This window comes from Alosa sapidissima, chromosome 5 (assembly GCF_018492685.1).
Source record: "Alosa sapidissima isolate fAloSap1 chromosome 5, fAloSap1.pri, whole genome shotgun sequence".
Lineage (NCBI taxonomy): Eukaryota > Metazoa > Chordata > Actinopteri > Clupeiformes > Clupeidae > Alosa > Alosa sapidissima.
In genome coordinates, this window is record NC_055961.1 from 37,026,987 (window position 1) to 37,051,498 (window position 24,512).

A 24,512-nucleotide genomic window follows, 5' to 3' on the forward strand; every position below is an offset into this window, starting at 1 on the left:
CTATGCAGTTACTATGGTAACAAAGTAACAATACCACGTGCTGCAACTGTGTGGGCCTGATTGAAAGGGAAAGCTATTGTGTTCTTCTGAAGCCCCCTTAGGATGTCTGTTTTTGCCCGTGGGACAGTATTTTGGGTTAGGTAAGCATATTTTTATTGAATTGTTTCCTGGCTCATAACTGATCTGTTCGTAGAATGCAGTTATAACTCGCTAACGTTAGCTGTTCTTATTCAGGGTTGCAAACAACCTCCTGGAATAACTTTCCTTTTGTCCCTGAAGTCGTTAGTTGCGATGTTAGCTGCTTAGCTAGCATAGCTAGCTTATTCTAATAGGCAACGTTACTCTATTACATGAAATAAACTATTTGTGAGATTTCACTGTTAAGTCTAAGCTACGTTCCTTAACAATCGAATACTGAATGAAAGTCCCACCCTAACGTTAACCAACTGTGTGACGTTTGCCTAGTAGCTGTCATCGTTTTTTGACATTCAGGCATTCATGAAAGCCAGCGGCGTCACCAGACCCTAGCTAGGGGAGGAGAGTGAATTGTGTTTCGTAGTTCTTGATCTCATGAACCTGCATAGGTCTATTCGCAAATGATCACCAGCAGATGATGACGTTGTCCTCCTGAAGGCCACCGAAGAGGCTGTGTTCAGATATGGCCTCATTGAAGGGATCAGTAAGTACCATAATAACGTCAATGTTAACTAAACACTCTAGATGTACAGTGTAAGAACGGGGTGTAACGCTATCTGTCTTAAATGTGTCTGCCTTAAGATTATTACATTGCGTTTATGTAGAAAGAGGCATCCTATGAAATGCTGTGAATAAATGTAACCCATCATGATAAGACCATTAAAAAAACTTACAAAACAAACATAAACACAGCACATAAGCCTGATAGACTTTTTCACAACAGCCATTCTGACATGAAGTAGGACTAGTGGGTAAGAGCAGGTAGTCTATTACTACTTGCATCAATTAAGCTTCTATTCAATTTATTGTAGGACCCTTAATGTCACACCTGCTTGCTCTAGTTTGCAGTTTTTCATGTCAAAATGGCTGCTCTGAAAAAAAGATTTATTTAAACAGGTAAGCCGTGCAACATGCCTGTCATAGTGGGAAGAGTGGTCCAGAAGTCGTGAACTTGTCTATTAATGTCCAGCATTCTCACTGTGAAGCTAAACATGTTTTTCTGTGGTAGAGGTGTGTAAAACAGTAGAGGCAGGAAGCTGAAGCTAGAGGGGAAGGAAGGATGTGGTTATTTCTTAGTGTTGTATGTGCTTTGAGTAGACTGATGATGGCAAATTCATCCATTTCTTTCTCCTACATCTCCATTCTCCTTCATAATCTCACAAAGTGACATGAATCATTCCTCTCCATGGCATCTCCATGGCATCACCTTGTTAAGATCACATTGTAAGTAGTTTTATAGTAGTATAGTAGTTTTTCCTTCTTTGGGGGAAATTCATTTGACTTAAAATGACATGACCATAGGCTATGTAGCCTATAGCCTACTTATTTACTGCTGTTTTTGCATTAGACTGTTGTTGCCTGCCACAAATATTTAACATGTATGTAGGAATTGTATGCATTACTGCAGGTTTGCAGATTGCAACAGTCAGAGCAACAGATGTATTAAAGAACCATGAATGATCAATGGGATAGTTTGTGGTATGACTTTATCGGAATTCACATAATGTATATTACGGTGAGTGTCCACATTATTTAAGATTCCCGGCTACTGCATGCTATGTTGTATCCATAACAACACAGAAGTAACTACAGTTGACGCATGCGCGGCACTTCCATCTGAGCCTAGTCCACCTCGTATCCTGTTACATGCATAGCAAGCTAACGGGGGTTGCCCATATGGCCATCCCGCTGGCTGAGGTGTACTTGCACCTCTCTTTGTTTGCCTAATGCACCTATATGCCTAACCGGGTTTATCTATCTTGTGATCTATCACCGTCTCTGTTATTGCCTTCGCACACATCTCTGTATGCAGAAGAATGATTGCATCCTTATCGAAAGGAAATCTACTAGACGTGCTCCAGGAAGGTTTCAGTGAGGTACAATGCACGGCTTATCATTCATAACTTAAGCCTGTTTTACTAGTATGGGATGTCGTAAAGTCGAGACTATTTTATGTTTACAGCTAGCCAATGCTCAGTAATCCGCTGTCACTTTTGCTTGTCATGTTACGGTTTATTCTCCACATCATAGCGATGGTGTTATTGTTATTTCTCAGTGGTGAAGCAAGTAACTTGCATTTGTTTTATTGGCTGTTCTCCGGACAGGAAACGGTGTGTAACGTTTCCAATGCACAGTAGCTAGTAAAGTGTCTTGACATGTTGTAATTGTATTTTTTAGAGACGAGAATGGAAATATAATATGTACAGATTGTATTGATAGACATACATATTGTAAAGAATAACATTCGAACATGGGAAGTCCGTGCAGTTGCGGGTTGTCTCGACGTTTGACGGAGAGGAGTCTGTTTTCCTTAGGTGAAACTCATTTGAAGTCTATAGATAGCCCTTAGTCCGAGCGAATGACAAAAAAATGTGCAGTGGAAAGTCCCAAAACAAACTCATTGTTTTTATCGTATGATTACATTTAATGCATTCGCAGGTATTGCCACATAGACTTATACTGTAACCTAATTATACAGTTATACTGGAACCTAATTATGAGGTTGTACAATGGGCGCTGTTGTAGCGAACTGGCGCCCAGTAAGACAACAAGTTAAGTTCATTATTTTCAGAACACTCAAACGAATGTAACAGTTCACTCAATGGATTAGGTTACAATGTTGCTTACTTGATTTTGATGCCTTGCGCCCAAATCCTATAGTGTTTTATCATGACAATCACGATCACCCAGTCATAGGTTTGATTATTATTATTGTTATTATTATTATTATTGTAAAAGACAGTAAGTAGGCTAACTTTGTGCTGTGATGGGCTGCTTGCTGTTTTCAGCAACCTGTGTAAATGTGTTGACCCACAGCCTGGTATCTAAACGCCACTTTGGAAGTTGGTGAGGTTACTTGGTTGGTCAGGCTAGTTGTGTAGGCTACTGAAATTATTTGCTGTACCATGCTGCAAAAGAGCCCAGTATATAAGCACATGGTCTCATAGGTGCTGCACAGTGGGGGCTCAGCTGATGGGTCGCCATGGGAACAGACAGTTTGCCCATTCATTCCACCTTGTGCAGGGGACCAGCTTGACATTCCCACAGGACAACTAGGCCAGCCGCCGCCAAAGCTTCGTGACTGAATAGGCTGTGTGTGAGGCCATCCTCCGGGGAACTGAACCATTCTGAGCGGCTGCTGTGAGTTCAAGTGTGACAGAAATACCTCGGACAGAATGGGCTTTGTCTCCGACCGATTGTATAGCAGTTTGATATCAGTAGTTACCCACACGCTAAATAAACAAGTGAAGATCTTTGAGCCATCTTTAGAGCTTGATTGGATTTATTTAGTGGCTGTCAAAGCTCTCTGGCATTGTTCAGGGAGGACACTTCTGTGCAGGCCACCTGACATAATCTGTCAGTTTAGTTCTGGAGAAGATAATAACATAATAATAAACATAATAAGGTATGACTTCTAAGTGTACTTTAGTGATGACCACATTCATCTTATTTTTTATTCTGCGTCATTTCCCCATCATATGTGTAACTTCCTCTCAGAATGTTGAATGGGCAAGGCCTCTTTAGCTCCGCTCAGCCTTGTACTTCTTTTCTTTGAGGATGATGTTTTTCATGAGAATCACTGCACTGACCATTATATCCCATTTTTCATTCATCTCTCTTGATTTCAAGCTTTGCCAAAGGGGACACAACTTTGCCGACCCGCCCCTTGTTTGGCAAGGGTGTAGGTGATGGGTTTGGGGCCCCGGTCCTACATGCTGAATAGTTGTGCAGGAAGGAAGTTTGGGTGCCGGACACTAAGCTCTGCTGTTGTGACGAGGCAGTGAAAGTGCCAGTCGGCCTAATCCTTGCTGCCGAAACCAGCAGGCACGCACTAGTGTGGGTAAAAGAGGGGTGGATTTATCCTGTCAGAAGGGGTGAGCCTGGAGCGCTGATCGGTAAAGCTCCTTTCACAGGCGCTATCCAAGCAGGCACTAGGACGGGACGCCTAACTGCGGGCAGACAGGGCAGTGCCGGTTCCAAATGAGCTCAAGGTTGAGAAGTCTTGGAAGAGTCTTGGAAGAGCTGTCTGCTTGGTTGCCTTAAGAGACCGCGAGAAATAGGCACGTGTGTAAACGTGATGCATGACCCCAAGAGTTGCACATAGTGGTTCAAAGGATGATGAGCATATATTGATTAGTTTCAAAATCCATTGTAATAAATGTTGGTGTAATGGATAAATAAATGTGCTGCTTGTCATCCACATAAAAATTGACTGAACTTGAGTGGTTAAAAGTTGCCATGAATGTAGGTTGTAATAGCATTACTTTCACAACAGGTTTGACGGGTCACTATTTTTAGCTCAGCTGTAAATTGAAGATGTGAATCATGCTGAATTTGACCTGTAACACTCCTTTTAGATTATTCACATTTATTAAAATGTAAAATGTATTATTTATTATTAAAATAAGTGATTATAATCCCTTTTATTCACCTGTCAGTGCTTTAATTGTGATACATCTGAGTGACCCCAAACTTTTGAGCGGTAGTGTATATGTGAGTGCTGTGTTTGTATGGTCGCTGGAACACTATAATTTGTCTTTGGGGATGAATGAATAAAGTATCTATCTATCTATCTAATCGTTACCCCACCCCCACCCCCGACATCTGTTCTAGCCACAAGTGGCGACATATGTGTCCTGGGTAAATGCACAGCTGCGGAAGAAACCTGGAGTAAAGCCTGTCCATGACCTCCGGCAAGACCTCCGAGATGGCGTGGTGCTCGCACACCTCATTGAGATTGTGGGTGAGTTCAGGCAGCAGTGGACTGTTGTGCTTGTTGAGATGCAGTGGCTGACGTCCTAAACCAGTACTGGCAGGAAAGCTCAGAGCAGCGCCACTCTTTTAGCTGGAGTTCAAACCGCAAACCGGTAGGAAAAACTATAATGTCAAGACATCAGGCAATTAGGCTACTGTACCCCGGAATACAAAAATAAACTTCAGAAAGACAAAAGGTTGTTTTCATAAAGAGCCTCAATGACCGAATCGTGGATTAACCTGTTGTCAGTTGAGTTCATTCATCGCAGCTCTACAAACACAGCCTAGGCTAGTTTGAATATTTGCACTGAAAGCACTTATGGAATAGTAGGCTAGTTTGAGTTAAACTGCTCGTTAGAACAGCAAGCCTAGCCAAAATATTTTTAGCCAACTAAACTGACCAGTGCTTCGTCTGAGAAGGTGGAGTAGGCAAATATAAAAGGGATATGTAAGAATAGGCTACCAGGGGGATTTTGAACTCGCATGTGTCATGCACTTTGGGACAAAAAAGACCTTCCTCGACATCAGATGTTAGCCAACACCCCACCTCTCCATTCCGAGGGTAGCCTACTGGCTCCACGTTACGAGTCAGCGCAAGCATCAATCAATACAACCAATAGTTCTACAGCAAAATAAAATAACTAGGCTACTGAAAAGTATAACAGTGTCCACTGTTTGGGTTGTTCAGTAATGAATAATGTGTGTGGTTGCTGTGCTAAACCTGACAGCTTAAAAAGGCTCATTTTATATTAGGCCTACTTTGGCCAGAGGTTTTTGTTTCAAAATCGCAACACGTCCATATACATATATATAACGCAAACACATCCATATAGCAACTATTAGATACTGTTGGAGCATTTGAAATACACACACTGCCATTAAGACATTAAAATGTTATCTGCGCTGGAATCTTTGCTTTCAACTGCATAAACAAACAGGTGCACTCCTAAGGCATTTCTGGTGGCGCAGTTAACAACATTGAGCTAATGGTAACTTGGGGACAAACAAACAAAACAAAAACAAGTTTTAAAGTCAACATTTTGTACAGTAGAGCATTACACCTAAGTCTGATTCCTTTTTATTTCAAAGTATCTGCGTTGGTTTCGAGTTCAATCCGAAACCCTCTAGTAACATATTGAAAGGGTCTATAAAGTCATATTTGTTTCTGTCTCAGTCATTAGTGTTTGTTTTGTTTTCTCTTTGGACGTCTCTTTAGCTGGGGAGCTCCTTGGCGGCATTCATTACGCCCCCCTTGACCCCCAAGAGAAGAAGCAGAATGTGGAAAAGGTTCTACAGTTCATGTCTTCCAAGCGGATACGCATGCCTCAGACCTCCGCTCGAGGTGTGGGACACACCCTCCCCAAGGGATCGTTTCTTAAGCCGACTATCTCTCTGGATCCACATGGTACACATGGCCTCTGTTATTTGTACTGATAACATTTTGTCTCTCTTATCACGGCAGATATTGTGGACGGGAATCTCAAGTCTGCCATGCGGCTGATCCTTGCCTTGGCAGCCCACTTCAAGCCCTCCGCTTCGGCCAGTCACCGAGCGGGCGCCACTACGGGTCGGGGCACGGCGGGGTCATCGCCCAATCACAGGCCTCACTCCACTATGGCTATGGCACAGAATGCCGTGGCGGCGCTCGCGGTGGCGCGGCAGGACGCCTCCCGCTCCGGCCGCTCTCTGCTTCACCTGAGACAGGAGTGGAACAGGTGAGCTACCCACCTGCCTCGCACTTTACCTTACCTGGAACTAAGATAAACGCCAGACAATCAGCGCTTCATCCCCCAATAGGCATACTTTAGATTCAGATATCTATTAGTTTGTAAGTGAAAGACTATGCATTGTGTGTGTGTGTGTCAGGATTGTGCAAAATTCCAGAATTGAATTGAAACTGGCTCTTAAATTCCAATTAAATTCTTGAATTTCACTTGCATTTCAATTGAGGTAGCAAACAGGAAGCAGAATTGCAATTCGAATTTTGCACAACCCTGGTGTGTGTGTGTGTGTGTGTGTGTGTGTGTGTGTGTGTGTGTGTTTGTAGAGGGGCACCAGGGGTCTCGATCTGGTAGCTCGCTAGTACCACTTGTTTCTGAGTAGAAACAGTTAGTTTGTAAATCTGATGAAATTCCTATCAAATCAAATTCACAGTCTACAAACAGAGAAGGTAAGTTCACAGTCTACAAACATTCACAGTCTACAAACAGAGAAGGTAAGGAAGTGAAAGGAGTCTTCAAACGCACACAAAGCTTATTCAGCTGTTTTGGGTGAAGATTAGCTATGTGAATAAAACATGCAACTACTAAAAACATTGGTAGTTCTTGGCCATCTTCGTTTGTCAAAGTAGCTCTCGGAAGGAAAAAGGTTGGAGACCCCTGGTGTAAGGCTTGGAGAAGTAGAGAGTGTATCCTAAAAATCATGGTGTATCGCAGTTTTGAGGTCATGATTTGGTTAATTTGCGATACAGTAAGCCTGTAGGTACTGAAGACTGCATTTGGTACATTCGGTACACATCCGTATTGAACCTAACATCTTGTACCTAAACGGTTCGGTACGAATACGTGTACCTTTACAACCCTACATCCTAGTCACAAATGCATTCTCAGTTCCAATCAGTTTCAAGCCGAACATGCATGCATCCCTTAGTTTCTTCTTTGGTTCATGCAACTGTGTGTTTAATAGGATTATTTCACTAGAAGGGTATGTGCTCACTCTCGTTTTAAGAGGATCTGATAGTTCGGATTTCTGTTAAGCTAGTGCCATCTGGTTGTTATATGAATATACTGCTCAGGTTTAAAGCTTTGAATGGAGGTAATTTCAAAAGAGTGTGGAGGATTTCAAACACACAAAGAACTTTATTTTGATAGCACATAAAGGTTTACTACACCTTTATGAAATAATCAGACATGAACTACACTGGCTCAACCATCTGATCTGTATAGTTCACAAAACAGTTGCTGCTGAAACTTCTCAGAATATTGACAGAATACCATGAAACAATATGTTAAGTGTATACAACTATATTAAATGTATGTTTACATTGTGGTCACTGGAAAAAGGTTTGTGAGCTCTTAGTACCTGTAGCTGTGTCTGTCCAGCATATTGACCTTTTAGTGTAAATGCTGATATCTTACCTTATGCAGCCAAGGCAACATGGTTTCCAAGGAGATTGATTGTCCATGCTGGAGTGTGCGGGCTCTGGTGCAGCAGTATGAGGGTCAGAAAGGGGGACCAGACGAGGATTCGGACACAAGGCCACCCAGGTATGTAACGGTCTGAAATGCATCTACATGATTAGACTTCTGATGATTCATATACACGTTTGTCTTGCCCGTATAGTGTGCAGTGTGTGTGTCTGAGCAGTAAGTCACATAGTACATTCTGTCTCTGGGTGGGGGACATGAAATTCAAAGATACGGTTGATTTGTGTACTAGGGGGAACAGAAAGTTCTGTTTTTGGAGGATTCACATGTGGGTGTGATTTCCATGGGACACAAATATTTGGGTGGTATCTATGACTTTTTTAAGTAGCACTCCTCAGGAGACTGTCACGCAGCACAAGAGCAGCAGCTCAGTGACGCTGATGGCTTTGCCAACATCCTTAGGGCTTTGCGAGGCACAACCAGTCCAAGATGGAACAATGGTGCCACACTGTGAGTTGGTGCAGCCCCAGAGGCCTGCACTATAATGCTGTGCCCTTTCTCATGGGTTGCCTTGTTTGGGCAGACATTAGCACGGCAAAGCCTAAAGCGCCTCACTACAAACATTTGATTCTTTGATGTAGTCCTTTGAGAAGAGCATTAAAATGATAGTGGGTAAGTGTGGTCATGCAGACGTGTTTGGGCTGTGATGGTTTGGAGGAGATGCTCTGTTCCTCAGTGCCCTTCGCCAGTCGGCCGCTCAGTTGAAATGTGTTTTTTTTTCTGGCTGCACAGTTTCCACAATGACAGGAAATAGGAAATACTTCAGAGATGATTATTTTGATTTCTTTTTTTATGCTTTCCAAACGGCGTCCAAAGCTCTGGGGTCGGGGGAGGTTGGGGAGTCGTTGAGCTGTGTGCAGCAACTGTCCTCATTTAATGTGAAGAGTGATGAGAACACAGAGTACAGAGGGTCCCTGACTCCCAGGGGAAGGAAGGCATGTTGCGTCATATTTCACTGTTGGGCCATTCCACAGATCTAGAACAAGAGGAAAAGGTTAAAAGATGGCTGTTTTTGCTGTGTGATCTTATCACATGCTGTCCAGAGATTAAAAACTCACCAAATGTGATGTTTTTCCTGATAATGAAAACAATGGTGCTTTGTTTTGCCACAGAATGGGAGAATTGAACAGTACAACACAAGGTAGTACAGCTTAAGCACAGGCAGTACCATAGAATGCAAGTCATAACTCATAGAAAAGGTTTGAGGCATTGAAACTCAGAGGAAAATCCACTCCTCTTTGTGTTGTGAAGTTATTTGCCGACTCTTCCTCCACTAATTCTGTAAATGGAACAGCTCGATGGCTGTTATCCTTTATGTCACAGCTGGCATACACATATGGTTTTGGTATAAGTGGCACAAACGAGTAGAAAAATTCATTTTTCATGGTATACTGCATAACAACAATGAACTCTCTGTTGCCAGCTAAACAATGCCCATGGATCTCAAAAAGGCCTAGATGACAACAAGCAAAGCAATGTGTCAAAAATGTGGGCTGCCCCGGTTACATATTTGTGGCCAGCTGTTTTTGGTAGAGCTGTGTTTTGGAAAGTCCAAATGAGTAAAAAAAGAATAGAAAATATGACCTCAATTTGTGGTGTTAGCACCTCATATGTATACATTACTGGTTGAATAAGCCTCATGCTCAGAGTCAGATAACATGTTCAAAGCCAAACATAACAGATTAAATACAGATCAGTTGCATTTTGGGTTCTAGTCAGACTATTGAAATACTGGCAAATACATACAGTGCAACTGTAGTCGAATACTACCAAGGGAACAGAGAGAGAGGGGGAGAGAGAGAGAGAGAGAGAGAGATGGAAGGAGAGAGGGGGTGGGTTGGAGAAGCAGCGGGAGGGTAACCAGGGGGTTGAGCCATCTTCACACAGAGAAAAGGAAGGAGCAAGAGAGACATGGTAAGAGCAGAGCAGAACCTCACAGTGTTTTCTCCCCGCAAGACAACGAGAGCTTCACAGATCCAAAGCTCCTGTGGATGAATAGCAGAATAGCAGTGCTTATGTATGGAAGGTAACTAACGTAGCCAGGAGAGCCCTTGGAGTGAGGAGATGAGAGGAGAGGAGAGGGGGGGGCGCAGGAGAGGAGAGGATGCAGCTGCGTGCGTACGTGCGTGCGTGCGTCGTGGAGTATAACAGAGTGGGGCTCCACTTGTATGTTCCTCAGGTTGGACTGAGCAGCACAGGACGAGAACAGCATTAACATATGTGAGCGGACTCAAGCTGAGCTAAAAGAGCCAGTTGGACTCTCTGTAGGAGTAGTGTGAGTGTGAGTGTGCTCCAGCTGAGCTGCTGTGGGGCTGACTGGAGCCTTTGGACAACTTGTTGGGACGAGACGGGAAACCCTGAGCGGATAGGCAGGGGAAGGGGGCTCCTCCAACTCCCCTCAGAACTTCCACTCAGCTCTTTCCTTCCTCCTGTGGCGTGGAGCGCAGCTCCCAGTGTGGGCGGCCGGGCAGGGCAGGGCCGTGCAGGAGAGGGATGGTGGGGACTGGGCACAGCGGTGCCGCTGCTCTGCGTAGCCGTAGCCAGAGCAGCAGAGGCTGCAGTGGGTCTACTCTATAGATCTTCAACAGCTACAGCATGGGAGCCAAACAAATCAAATGGTAAGATTATGTACATCCATGCTAATCCTTTTTGCCTTGCTTGAATTTATTTTTTTAATTATTTTAAAATCTCATATATAGCCTCAGTTGTTAGCGAGGATTACCTGCCGATTTCAAGTGTCTCTTTGTTAGAACACTCTAGCTTTCCTACTCTGAGTCAGTGCCCAGGAGACAAGGCAGTATCTGCTGATCAGCATAGCAGAGCAGGAAGTGCATGTGGAACACAGCACGTGATGGGATGGAGTTAGCACACTGCCCCAATGGGAGAGCCTGTTCAGTTGTTTTTTTATAAAGTGCTTTCATTCATTTTCACAGAATATGTCATAGTTTCACTGGCTCTGCATCAAGCCCTGTTGTGCTCTTGTGAGTTGATGTGCTGTTTAATAGCTATGTCCTGTCATCTTTTATCTGTTAGTGCCTATAAGGAGAATGATTTAGAAAGAGTCGCTCTGTGTATATTGACACAGAAAATGTTTTCTTTGTTATTTTCAGTCTTCTTGACAGCTGTTATCTGCAGGTTTAGTTTTGGGACGACTGGTCTGTTTGGTTGTTTAGGTAAAGAAAGTAAATACGCAGTTCCAGTGAGTTTCCTGTAATTTAGCTATAGCACAAAGATAAGCTATCTTTGTGTTGGGTCTTTCTGTAGTTGGCCCAGAACTCTCTGAAACAGGAGCGGGGTCCCTTAATGGCCTGGGATATGTTGATGCGTTATGGGAAGATCAAAACAAACTGCTGACTGCAGAAACTACTTTGAACTTCTTTCTCTTGTGAGTTTCCACCAGTGTCATGGGAAACAAGGCTTGGGAAAATGTGGCTTGTCTTCTGCCGTCTTGTGCTCAGAACACAAATACAGCTTAGTTGTTCAGCACTGTAACATCCTGTAAAACAGCTCTCCTCATGGACAAGGATCTGTAGCAAATTGGCAGTGCAGTGTATGCAAACTTACACAAGCTGCTATTTTTGGTTGAGAAATTCTTTTGTTGTGTGTTTTCTGTAGGCTGAGGTATATCCTTTAAATATAGGCTTAAGGACTGCATTAGAGCATGGAGTGCTCTGCCATGCCACTTTCCCCTTAGGCTTTCCAAGCTAATGCAGTGCTGAAACGGTTATATAACGCAGCGTTCACTTAGTCAGGATTGTGCTGAATAATGAGTCGTGCCAGATATAGAAATCCCTGTGATCTATTATGCTATAGTCTGGCTGGTATGAGGTGTTTGCACTCTCACTGTCAGCTTTACTTAAGATATGAGGGTGACTCCATCTTGTTTTTTCCCCTCGATGAGAACTGACAGGGGACTGTCATCTTCTACGCTGACTCTTGGCTCTTGATTTGTTCTGTTCAGTTGTCATATCAGAGTGTCCGTTATTGGCAGTTACGGTGTAATTAAACCAGGGCTTGAAAACGAAATTATTTTTCAAACGTTCCGTTCCGAACGGTTCAGGTAGGCCTATGTTTAACGTTTTCGTTCTTGCATGCGTTCCGCCACAAACATATCGGTCCTGAACCGGTTCGGAACGCAAAATATCGTTCGTTCTTAAAGTTCCGGCAGTGTTTGGCGGGCCTATCAAGTCTATTTTTGTGGACTTTACCTTAGATTAGACGTAGGGGAGAGCCGGGACGATTGAAACACGGGACGAATGAAACAATCCAGTTTTCTCCGAGTGTGATGATGATAGACAGACGTCCTTCGGTCAAAACATAGAGCATGTTAACCTCCTTCTATCAGCCAAATATCTTCCTGCTATGTCATTTTATCACGGAGTGATAAACGAGTTTTGATGCGCAAAAGTAAACTTCATTAATGGTTACATTTTTTCGATTATCAATGAGTGTTTTTCATTTAAAGGTTTGACGTAATGCTTATTCAGTAGACCATTTAGTGTTCTCCACAATCCCAGACTTTCATATCGCATGCTTGTTTACATGGAAAGCAAATCAAGCTGTAGTGACATATGTCTGTGTCGGGACGATTGACCAGGCTGTAACTCCATGTATTTTAATTAAATGCACAAATAGGTGTGTTTAAACAATTATTTATGGAGGTAAGACATAGAAAAACAGTTTTAGGAAGATGAAAATAAATTTGGGCCCACCAGATAGGGGGTTGAGTTTCCCCATGTTATCCTATGGAGACTGACGGCCGGTGGGTCGTTAAGCCTACTTATTTGAATGTGCATTGGCCTAACCCACCTAAAAACCTAGTGAAACGACATTTTCAACAATATAAACATGATATAAATGGGAAAGCTTACCGTTCTAGCTATAAACATGGCAGAATCATCCACTTCTATTAGATATTAGATATTTCAAAAACCGCTGCATACACGCTTCATGATGATGGCAATGAGTTGTTAACAGACATGCACAAAGACGTATAGCCCTGCAACAATATATCTAAAATAAAAACTTTTGGGAGTACCATTCATGATAACGGTTTTGTTCAAAGCTGAAAATGCATCTGTATTTGACAGAGGACAGATGTAGGTTAGGTTAGATGTAGGTGACCAAATATTAGCTTTCTGTGTGGTACGATCGCTATGTAAATTACGTTTAATTAAAAAGTGTTTCAACTGTCCCGGCTCTCCCCTACTCATTATTTCCCCTTGATTTAGCCTACCGTAGCTATGCCCAAAAATAATAAATCACAGGCAGCATCCAAAAACATTCAGATGGGCTATCCATCCCATAGCCAGACTTACTGTAGGCCTAACCTATGCCTATAAATAATTTCTTATCAAAAATATTTCTGGATACGTGCTAAACTCCTTACCTGATTGTAGCCTAAGTTTTATCCATATGGAGATCTTCAAAGGCTTGCGCTATAATTCCAACCCTGTTTATAAACGAACCTGTCTGTTGCTGACAAGGCCTATCTCATATTTCCCGTTTAACTCTTCTACATAGAATAGGCTACAATTGCGCAAACATTTCAAATCCAGACTTTAAAAACAACAAGGCGTGGACAGGCAAAATAGGCTATTACGCATAGGCTACAAACAATTTCCAAATCAGTTTCAGTAGCCTACGCTACGAGCTGGCCTAAGATCCGAAGTGGCAGACGGATAGGTTACATTACAACAGCAAGACAAAATATACACATTTGGACCAAAGGTCCATTTATTCTTTTTTTTTTTTTTTTTCAAACTGCAGAAATCAAATTATTATTTGTACAGTAGTTGGCTACATAGCGGCTTGTTAGCTCACATTAACAGTGTAGATGCGGGCTTGTTTTTCGCACAACCGGAAATAGTCTCCCTGACATAGGATATGCTTTTGTGAAATTTTATAAAATATATAGAGAACAAAAAAAAAACGTTATTAACCGGTTTTGTGGATTTCAGAATAACGTTTCTGTTCCGGAACAGTTGAAGATCATTTTGTTTTCGTTTCCGTTTCTGCTCCTCGTAAAATTCCGTAAAATTCCGTTCGTTTTCGGTTTTCGTTTTCGTTCCCTGAACCGGTTCGGAGCCCTGAATTAAACTTTTGCCAAACTCTACTAATTGAAAGAGACCTGTCTGGGAATACCCATACGAATCTTTGGCATATTTGGGATTTGATCGTTTTTGAGATTGCTATACAGGTTAGCAACTTTGGTTTTGGGAAACGCACCCCAGGCTAATAAGTTAATTCTCAAGAGGTAGATAAAAGATAAACTAAGATTTTAAGAGCTTATGGCTTTTATCATCACATCTAGACTTTAAAGGCATCTTCAATTTTTAAAGGCTTGTGTTGCTAATTGAACTTTTTAGTTAGAATATTTCAGAAGTCAATAATTTATTTGGATTTATTTTATTGATGTTTAGGGGAAAAATAAATCCTTGTATTATCTGCACATATGTAAACAGAGATTTGTGTTGCCAGTTGTTCTTCTATGTGACATGTAGTGCGTCCTTTACTGTTGTTCAACAGATACAGAGTTGAGATCGATCAGAGTGGCTTTGTATGTTACGCAATGGCAGATTTCCCAATGGCTATCATAGCCCATGGTTTGTGTGTGTGTGTGTGTGTGTGTGTGTGTGCATGCGTGCCAAATTGAGGCACAGGGAACTGCATCAGCATTGATTGGTGTCCACTTTACTTGCATGTGGAATAAACAGACATCATTTACCAGTGACAATGACTGATGTGCCCTCCTGATGTGTCCTGACACTTACTGTTTCCCTCTTGCACCTGTTCACTTGTAGGACAATGGCTTCTTTGTGTTGGTCAAAGAGAATCCACATTGATATTTATGATCAGATTGTAAACAGATGTGTGACATGCATGCAGTATACTTATGTGCTTGCCTTATCCTATTGGAAGAGCTTCAATAATTCAGAACAGCTGACCTGCAAACAAGCGACTTTGAATTGGGTCAGTTTTACATAATTGATGAATCCCCAGATCAAACAGCATTACTGTGCCCGACACCTTTTTTTTTTCTGTCAGCACTTGATGTTACTGTGGCAACCGTCTCTAGCAACGAGCGTTCTCTTCGGTTGGTGGGCTGGGTTGAACTGTTTGTTTATTGATGGACTGAATTGTCGCTTGGGTTTGATCGACTGTGATAGCTGTGTGGTCTCTCATAATATGCTTCCATGTAATTGAGTGATGAATTGATGAGTAATTGATTTTGTAAAATAACTGAGTTTACGTTTGTATCATTAAGCACAAACGTAAACAACAAAGAGCTCTCCAATGCACCTTCTCCATAGCACATACAGTACATAGTGAGCCGTTGGCTTACTATTGTGCTATTTTCTGCCTCTTATGTGTCCTCAGCCTCAGGTCACCCAGCCCTACGCAGACTATTAGAGAAGCTCACAGTGTTTCAGAAGACCAGAGAGGGGCTGTTCAAAGCCAAGCAGTGGAAACCATTAAAACAGGTAATTTGTGTGCACATGGGAGGACTGCTCTACAACGTACTACTGTAGGCGTAACATTGGGTTCTGGACCACACTGGACTCAGGGTGGATGTTCTCCGCACTCTGACTGCATGTCTCTGACTGACTCTTCCAGATGACATGGTGAGGTCATCAGCGTGCGACGAGTTGTCTGGCTCCAGGCCTGATGGGTCCGCTGGGGGCTGTGTGTGGGAGGAGCAGCTGTGTGAGCAGCAGGAGCAGCTGGAGAAGGAGATGCAGGAGGCTCGGAGGATGGTGTCCAGCCTGCAGGTGTGCTAGAAAAAACACCACACACACATTTGCCTCTTTGCACTTGTTTTTCCCATTGGAATTACAGTGCAAATTTGTGAACAAATGCAACTATCGATAAGTTAAATAGTTTTGTGTAAGCTACACGTCAACTTAATTAAAGTTAAGTTAAATGAACTACACTAAACTGAGCTAAACCAATGTTTAGGATTTGTCAGGTATCTTAATGTGAATGCCTAAGCAATAGCAAAGAAAATGAGATTAGCCTGAACGCAGATCACATGATGCATATCACTATATGTGTGTCCTTTTAATGCAGGAGACCGTGGAGACCTTACTCAAACAGTTTGTGATGTTTTGTGAGGCAGTGAACAGTGGTGTAGTGTTTTGGGATTGGCGTGCCATTTATGCGTGTGGTGTCATCCGTGTGGTTTCCTAGGCACTGCTTCTCCATGGGTCACTGCCAGAAGACGAACAGGATGTGTCTCTGGGTTTTGCTGAGGGAGTGGACAACGCAGAGCAACAGCTGGTAGGATCTGTCTGTCAGCTTCCTTTATCTATCCGCATGTTCTCTTAGTGAACCCCTTTATGGTTTTGTCTCTCAAAGCGCTCATGTAAGGTTTTTATTTTGATCTACAATGTAGTCGACCACTTTTGTCTGTTTTTTTGTTGTATATTTAGTTATTTGAAATGTTCCAAATGTTGATGAAAGAAATGAGAACATAAATGAATAAAGATGAGTGTGTACACTTTTTTAAATAAAATCTAGTGATGTAGTTTAGTTTTTTCTTACCTGTCTCCACCCTCGCTGACTACTATGTCACAGGAGATCAGGTGTCTCCCCCTCCCCTCCCCCACCTGAACTTTGCTTTGTCTCCTTGGGGCCCACACATATCCGTTTACCCTTCTAACCACTGACGAGCTGTCCTCTATGGTCTCACTCCCTTTCTTTCCCCTTCTTTCTCTCTCAGTCCAAACTACCGTGCGAGACCTCTGTGTAGGAACACGCCCTTTGCTCAGTCCTTGCAGAGGGATCTTTGAGGCTGTTTGCAAAAATTGTGTGTCCGTTGTTTGTTTTTGAGCTAAGAGGATTTCTCTCCTGTTCTGCTGCGCTGTATAGATCATAATCCGCAGTCGTCTGGACCAAAGTATGGAAGAGGCTCAGGATCTGAAGGTAACGTTCCCTGTTACTCTGTAGAAAGGACTTAACATATTTAAGTCCTCTGCCAATTTGTTTACTTGAGCAAGACTCAGGCATGTTTGAAGAAATGTGTGCATAGTGTCATACCTAATCTGGGTTTCAGGCATTTCTTAACTACATATTGAACTGAAAAAAAGTTGGTTGAACTGTGATTACAAGAAATGATTGTCAGTTTGTTTGTGCACCTGTCTTACTTGGTGGTTATCGTGTATTAAATTCCTTGATTGATGTCTACCCTGCAGAGGGAGCTATCTAAATTTAAACAAGAGGCACGAAATCTGCTCGGTGTCAAGGTAAACCTTTCATTTGATTATGTTTGGTTATAGCAAAAGTAAATAATACTTGTTATCGAATGAAATTGTGTAAGAATTTTTAAAAAGTATTTTTTGTTTTGGTTAGGATGCCTTGCAGCAGAGAATGGCAGTACAAGAGGCGTGTGTCTTACAACTGAAACAAGAACTTCTAAGGACTACCATGGCCAGAGATGAACTGACTGGTCAGAATGTGAGTTGAAAAATTTTTCTTTTTTTTATTTCTTTTTTCTAAAACTAGTCCTCTGTATATAATTTATCTCTAGGTATTTTTAGACTTGGCTCAGAATCTGATAGCTACTGTTTTCCCAGGTGGAGTTGCAGCGAAAGCTAGAGGACCGAAACAAACTACTCAGTGATTACAAGGTGAGTTCAGCCCTATCCAAAAGTGCTCCGCTAAAACTACACTATACTGTTGTAGAGTTCAGTGCTCCGCTAAAACTACACTATACTGTTGTAATTCATGAGAACTACATTGCAGAGTATGTCCTCTCACAAGCATCAATGAGTTAATGCATTGTGGCATCTTTTGAAAGATATTCAGTCTAGTAAAGATAGCAGATGCTTTTACCCTAAACAACTTACACAGATTTGTAATGGTCAGATATCAAGACTGGGTGGGTCAGGTGATGGTTAACCACCAAACCAGCTTTGTGCTCGTTCCGTTGAGGTTTTTTGTTGTAGTTACCAATCTGCTGACGTGTGCGTGTCCTTCGCCTGCAGAAAGAGCTGGGTCAGAAGGACAGACTGCTCCAGCAGCAGCAGACCAAACTGGACGACACCCTGCGGAAACTCTCAGAGAGCAGCCACCAGCAGGTAACTGACCATGCCACGTTTTAACCCGCAGTCAGGCGCAGTCTAGTGCACTCTCACACTTAAAGGGCACTCGGCTGGGCAGCTCCCCAGATGGTGTGGTGCTCATGAGTGCATGTAATTCACAGACAAGCCTGCAGAGGGAGCTAGAGCGCAAGGAGCGTATACTGCTGGAGCTGATGAACAATCATGATCCAGAGGAGGTACTGCATGCATGAAAGCCACCTAGACCAGGGGCCTCATTTATAAAAGTGTTGCGTAGAAACCATCCTTCATTTGATCTTAGATCATTTCTGAAATGACCGTATGTGTGATTCAGAGAAAACGAACGTACACACAAAAAAACGTGCGTACGCCACCCTTCCAGATGTGCCCATTATAAATCACAAATGAAGGTCAACTTGTGCGCAGCAGGATGGTTTTAGGTCTCCGCCTTGTAAACACCCCCTCATCAATATCATTAGCATATGTTTTAATGAAATAAATGGCCTAAAAGCTGTAGCCTATGTCAAATTATATATTAAAAACATTAGTATAGGCCTAGCCTATGCCATCTGATGTTAACTAGCCTATATGCGTCAGTTCGAATAGCTTAACTAATTATGTTTTTTCCAGCAAAGCTTTCTGGAAAGAGATCGTATGCATCTATGTCCATTGTCCTCTGCTCGCTTTCATTCCTTTTGCTTGCAGTAATGTGAATAATCAACATTTAGTAGCCTATGTTTAGGCCTACTTTGTAGGAAAAAAAATTGGGTAGGCCTACCTTATAAAGGAAAGACCTCTAGGCCTACAGCATAATCCTATACGTTATGGTACAGTAGGCTACTGTACGTTTCCAATATGATCCAGGGTAATATGCTGATTTAGCCTACAAAACAGAGGACTGATATGTCATGTAGGCTTAACGTTTATTTTAGGATAGGCTATGTTTTTGCTGAAAAAGTAGCCTAGTTCGCCGGTCATTATTAATTAATTCTGCATATCTTTGCTATCGTTTTCTTTCAATAATGTCAAATGGCTTAAACATTTTACTTTATTGTTTGCTTTATGCCTACCTTTATATTTTAGCCTACATTATCCAACTCACATATTGTCATCTAATCTTGGGCACTGCGGCTGCCAGTCAAAAAAAGCAAACAGGTGCGCGCTCTGCACCTCTTTACGCAACTCCGACGCAACACTAAATATGAAGATGCCCTGCTTTCAGAGGATAACTTCCGTCCCTTGGTTGTGTAGGCTATATATGATATAAAATATCTATAGCCTACATTGTATAGCTTACATTCAAATATTACCTTTCTGTTACGGAGCTGGGAATAGGCCTATGAGCGCAAATTAGGATGTAGTGGAGGCAGAACGCGAGTAAACGCAGTTTATCCACCTCTGCAATTTCAGAAATAGAGTTTAGGCCTACCCACCTCTTAGTTTATCTTTTAACATTCAAAACGGTATTATCCAATACTATCCTATATTCTCAATACTGTACATTAACCTCCACCATTATCAAACATGTTCTGAATGCCTTTTTTAAAAACACTACTGACTTTGTGATTAGTAGATAGGTGGAGGGTGGCGCATCAGGCCAAAACACAACATGACATGACAAAACACAACATCAACATCAGTTGAGGGCTGCAACTTCACTTTTTAAATGACAATATCCTGGCCGAACTACTGTTGTCAGTGATATAAGTATTTGAAATTAACATGATTTCTTATTGTCTAGTGACATATCAGGGCCATTTTATGATTAATTGAAATACATTTCTTACATATGGTTCCTTTAAGTGCTATAGTTCTCATTAGCAGTTTTATGCCAAACCATGAAACATGAAGCTGCATCCAAAAACGTCGTTAAAAATCTTCTGATATTGATCATGCATAGGGCAAAGAAAGACATGAGATCGTTGGTCTTGGAATTTTGATCGCACTTAGACCTGATTACTTACAGTACCCCGGCATTACCACAAGGAAATGGTCGTACGTCAAGTTTGAACCTGATGTGGAGATAAGCACTTTTCCACGTCAAAGACGGTTTTTATAAATCTGAGCGTTGGCATGGATTTGAGTGTACGCACAGTCTAAGATCAAATCTGTGCGTAAGAACACTTTATAAATGAGGCCCCAGGGATGTAGTGGAGGCTAAACGCAAGTAAACGCAGTTTATCCACCTCTGAAATTTCAGAGATAGAGTTTATCCACCTCTCAAAAGAGTTTATTCACCTATTGCAACTTTTCACATTCAAAAATCCCACTGCATTATCCACATTCACAACATGTACACTAACCAACACTCTAGGAACCATGCAATACCACTGGTATTGTTACAAACATTGGACAATAGCCTCCACCATCATCAGCATGTTTTGAATGCCTGTCTACATGTCTACTTTACCGTGATCACAGAATTCATAGTTTACCCACCTCGTATTTGACCACTGTACCCCTGATATAGACTGATCCGGAGTTCTCAGTCCTAATAAAACACACCTTGAACCTTTTTCTTACATTTTGAAGTATTGTTTGTAGATTGAAATGACTTGAAATAAGCTTTCTCAGTGCACTGTATTTTCCCTCAGCATTACTAACTGGGTTTGTCAGTGCTCTTAATTATGCATTGTGCATACAATTGCGATTACACCCACATGAATTAGTTGTACTTGAGGCAAGGATTATAAGATGTTAATTGTAGGACAGGCCAAGGATATTATTCTCCTGAAACTAGGATAAACGCCTTTAACATCCTTTTCCTCCTGGCTCCAGGTCCCTGTTGGCCACAATAATGGATACGCGGAGACGTCCATGCCCCAGACATACAAAGGGGTAAGAAAAAAACGACCTTATTCAACTTTTTATTATTTTTACACTATGTAGTAGTATTATTTTTATATACTGTATACCGTACTGTATATGTTTCATAAAGCTTTTTCACAGACGTCTCTCTATGAAATCTGCAGAGGAGGCAGTGTAATAACATGTACTAATACATAGGGGCTACCATGGCCAGAGATGAACTGCCTGGTCACAGTGACTTCCTGTTCTCATTCATATGTCCAAACGTGTTCCTGGCGTGTTCCCCCCCCCCCCCAGGCAGAGGAGCTGCAGCTGGTGCGCGATGCCCTGCGCAGCCTGAGGAGCAGCTTCAGTAGCCACGAGCCCCAGCAGCACACGCTGGACACGCTAGAGCAGGGCGTGGCCAGCCTCATGGACCGGCTGCACGCCGCCCAGCCCAGCTGCCCCCACCAGCGCAGGGTACGGCACGCTGAAGGCCTGCACACTTATCACATGGGTGAAGAGTTGACGTCGGACTGTGTTGATAGTGTAAATAATTAGACCATTTCACAACATGTAGCCACCGTGTAAACCAACTTCCAACTTCCGCTGGAATTCCAAAGCTATCACTACTCGCCAGCTGTCTGCTGTCAAAGCACACCGCTTTTCCCAAATGTCTTCAAGTTTGCAGAGGTTTAGGTTAGAACATGTAAACAAACACTCTACCTATCTAGATAGCCACTTATATAACAGCACAGTCCACAGGAAAGACAGACCCAGGAAGCTGTTTTACCCTGCCAATGAATGTGTCATTACCCTCAATGAGGCTGGACACCTGGACACTGAAACAGGCTTATTGTGTGCCAGCATGTATTGTGTACGCTCCAGGAAATGCTGATCAGATACTTTGTGTCTGAGAAACCTAATCACTTGTTGGTGTATAAAAGATCTTAGTGTTGTTTTATTGTGTTACAGGTCAGAGGTAAATCACCAGGACGTAAAGCTGCCCCCACAGACCATGAGGCCTGGCCATCTGGCTCTACTAAAAGCTCCTTGGGCCTTGGACTGTATCATACTCACACAGGTTGACAGACACCAGCAGGATAGACAGATGGAGACTGACACTCAGAGACTATTCAGTGGCCCAAAGCTGAGCTGAGAGCCCCCAGTCAGCCTAGTGGAGACAGTGGAACCCCCCCCCCCCCCCCACTGGCCAACAGTGTCCAAGTGTCTATGATGTGGACTTGGAGGAATACTGAATACTGAAAATGAAGATGATGGTGGCGTAATGAGCCTGTCTACATGCCACTGAAGCAGATAGTGGTTGTCAGGCCTGTCCATCATGGACACGTTGTTGACTAACTCAAGTCAACCTTGTGACTCCTTTGCATGAGGTTATGAGTGGAAAATGACATCATTTTCATTTTGTTCAATTATTCCTTGAAGTATTACCATGCTCATAGGTTCATGTTGGAGTGCCAAGTGCATTTTCACACTTACCCTTTTCACACCAGGGAATTCTCAGGGTGGATGGGCATGGGCAGTGTTTCGTGCTCAGGTCATAGACCTACATAGTGAATATCCTTTGTGATTTGTGGGATCGACTGACATGTCTATCTGTCCGTCATACAAACATGTACAATCACAAAATGGTGGATGTTGTAAAAACTAGCTACCTACTGGAGCATACGTAAAACTGTTTGAAACTGTTACTTTTCTTAAGTAATGTTTACATGCTCTTGGTTGACTTTATAAGGGTATGCAACTGAAATGTCATGTAGCATTCACTGCCAAGCGAACTGGGTTCATATTGGTATCATTCACATGACCCTAGATATTGAACGTGAGAATGAGCACAAGAAATCCAAGTCTCTCACTCTGGACTGAAATGAGCTGTATGGAAATGACTTTGAAAACACATCTATGATAATAACGCCAACAGGTTTCACTACAGAGCTTGGGTCACCCTGGGATACAAAGTGTGGGTGTGGAAATGCCTGTTGGAACATTTCTGATGCCATTCCTGTTGTTATTCTACCTACATGTCTGCTGTTTATTCTGCACTGCTAGAAAAAAAGGTTCTGTATTCAAACATAGGTCAGGAATCATTTGTTGAGCTTGGGAACTTTTTTCAGGAACATTAACATTTATTTTTTTCAGAGCAGAATCTATTTAGATTGAAATCAATTATGTTTTCTATTATTCTGTTCCTACATTGTGCATCATGCAACCCATGGAGTTATTGTCATTAACTTATGTTTGATACATTTGCTACATCGCTATTATTACACTGATGCTATTTATAGAGGGAAAGGTTAAACAACATTAACAAAGATTCAAGCTCATAATGATTATTTCTGTTTTTTGGTAAAGTTAATTATCATTTTGCTCTTAATTAATGTATGATTTAGTATAAACTATGTTCTTCAAAACAATTTGATGCAGTCCTAGTTCTAAGTTTTTTTTCCAATTCCTTGAATGGTTCCAAGTACATTATGTGCTCACAGGCCTAGTTTAGAATGAAGAGCAAACGTATTATTTGCATCTCATCAGAGCAGGAAACAGAGGCAGCCACTTTCTGGTCTTGGCAATATTTCACCCAGGGTTACTATGGAAATATGAAACCCTTTTGTGCTTGTTCTGAATTGGCTATGGATGTTCCTTAGGTCCTCTAGAGCTTTTCAACTGCTAGGGGTATGAGGAATCTGTATTCTTCTCACGGTGTTTCGTATACAACCCTTTGCCTTTCCAGAACCAAGAAAGAACCTAGTCTAGTATGACGTGATGTACTCTCATTTGAATTGCACTGGTATGGCCCATCCTGAAACACACAACTCTCTGTGTGTGGAGGAGTTTGGGAAAGCAAATATTGAGGAATGTTCTCATTAAGAGTTGTGTTATGATGTTTAATGTGTGATCATGTTATTATTGCACAGAAACCTATGTTGTTTTTATAGGCCAAGTTGAAAAGGATTACTTGAGCTTGAGGCTTTGTACAGCTTAGCTTTTGTAAACAGTTTCACTTTATCACTGCAGTTGGACATTTTCAAAGAAAACGGATGATTTTCATGGAGATTGTTAAATTTGTGTATATTCTCGATTCACATTTAATACATTTGAATATAATAAAGTTACATCTTTTACAGATATTTTATTTTATTCTTACATTTTGTTACTTGAAACAACACACTTTGTTGTGTGAGTGAAGGCTAGAAGTTGATTAATCTATAATAAAGATGGTAGAGTATTTTTTGTTTAATCTAACTAATGTAATGAGTCCAATGGGACACAATACTGTTAATATAATGCAACAGGCCACTCAAGCTGTTTGTTGTGCACTTCATCCAGCAATGTCCCCTGGTCTGCTGTGGTCTCTGAGCCTTTGCCACACTGCCATCTCCTAACCCTGCTGCCTTCCACAGGGAGTTGACAGCTTTGACAATCAGCTGACAGATCACAGCAAAATACCAACAAATGATACATTCTAAAAATAATAATAAAATATAAG

General features: G+C 42.0%; 1 protein-coding gene across 7 annotated transcripts; it reads left to right on the plus strand.

Moving 5' to 3' along the window:
* LOC121708565 (dixin-like) lies at positions 1-24,153 on the plus strand. Of its 7 annotated transcripts, none has more exons than XM_042091309.1 (18): positions 1-140; positions 493-679; positions 4,810-4,939; positions 6,167-6,292; positions 6,413-6,665; positions 8,097-8,216; positions 15,537-15,640; positions 15,774-15,928; positions 16,347-16,436; positions 17,028-17,081; positions 17,351-17,401; positions 17,508-17,612; positions 17,732-17,785; positions 18,143-18,235; positions 18,361-18,435; positions 20,996-21,055; positions 21,323-21,484; positions 21,980-24,153. In XM_042091309.1, exons 2-18 carry the CDS (start codon positions 659-661, stop codon positions 22,091-22,093), a joined length of 1,767 nt encoding a protein of 588 aa, XP_041947243.1. In that variant the 5' UTR covers positions 1-140; positions 493-658; the 3' UTR covers positions 22,094-24,153. The 7 variants fall into 7 exon arrangements, with proteins under 7 accessions (XP_041947243.1, XP_041947244.1, XP_041947245.1 ...); XM_042091310.1 differs by having other exon boundaries at positions 585-679; XM_042091311.1 differs by having other exon boundaries at positions 611-679.
* Positions 24,154-24,512: the final 359 nt, after the last annotated feature.

What these genes read in the sequence shown, in the direction of transcription:
- LOC121708565 (XM_042091308.1), top strand. Translation starts at nt 2,013, where the DNA reads ATGATTGCATCCTTATCGAAAGGAAATCTACTAGACGTGCTCCAGGAA. An exon ending in ACACCTCATTGAGATTGTGG is followed by an intron (nt 4,940 to 6,166) that starts GTGAGTTCAGGC and finishes ACGTCTCTTTAG; the next exon opens with CTGGGGAGCTCCTTGGCGGC. An exon ending in ACAACGCAGAGCAACAGCTG is followed by an intron (nt 16,437 to 17,027) that starts GTAGGATCTGTC and finishes TGCGCTGTATAG; the next exon opens with ATCATAATCCGCAGTCGTCT.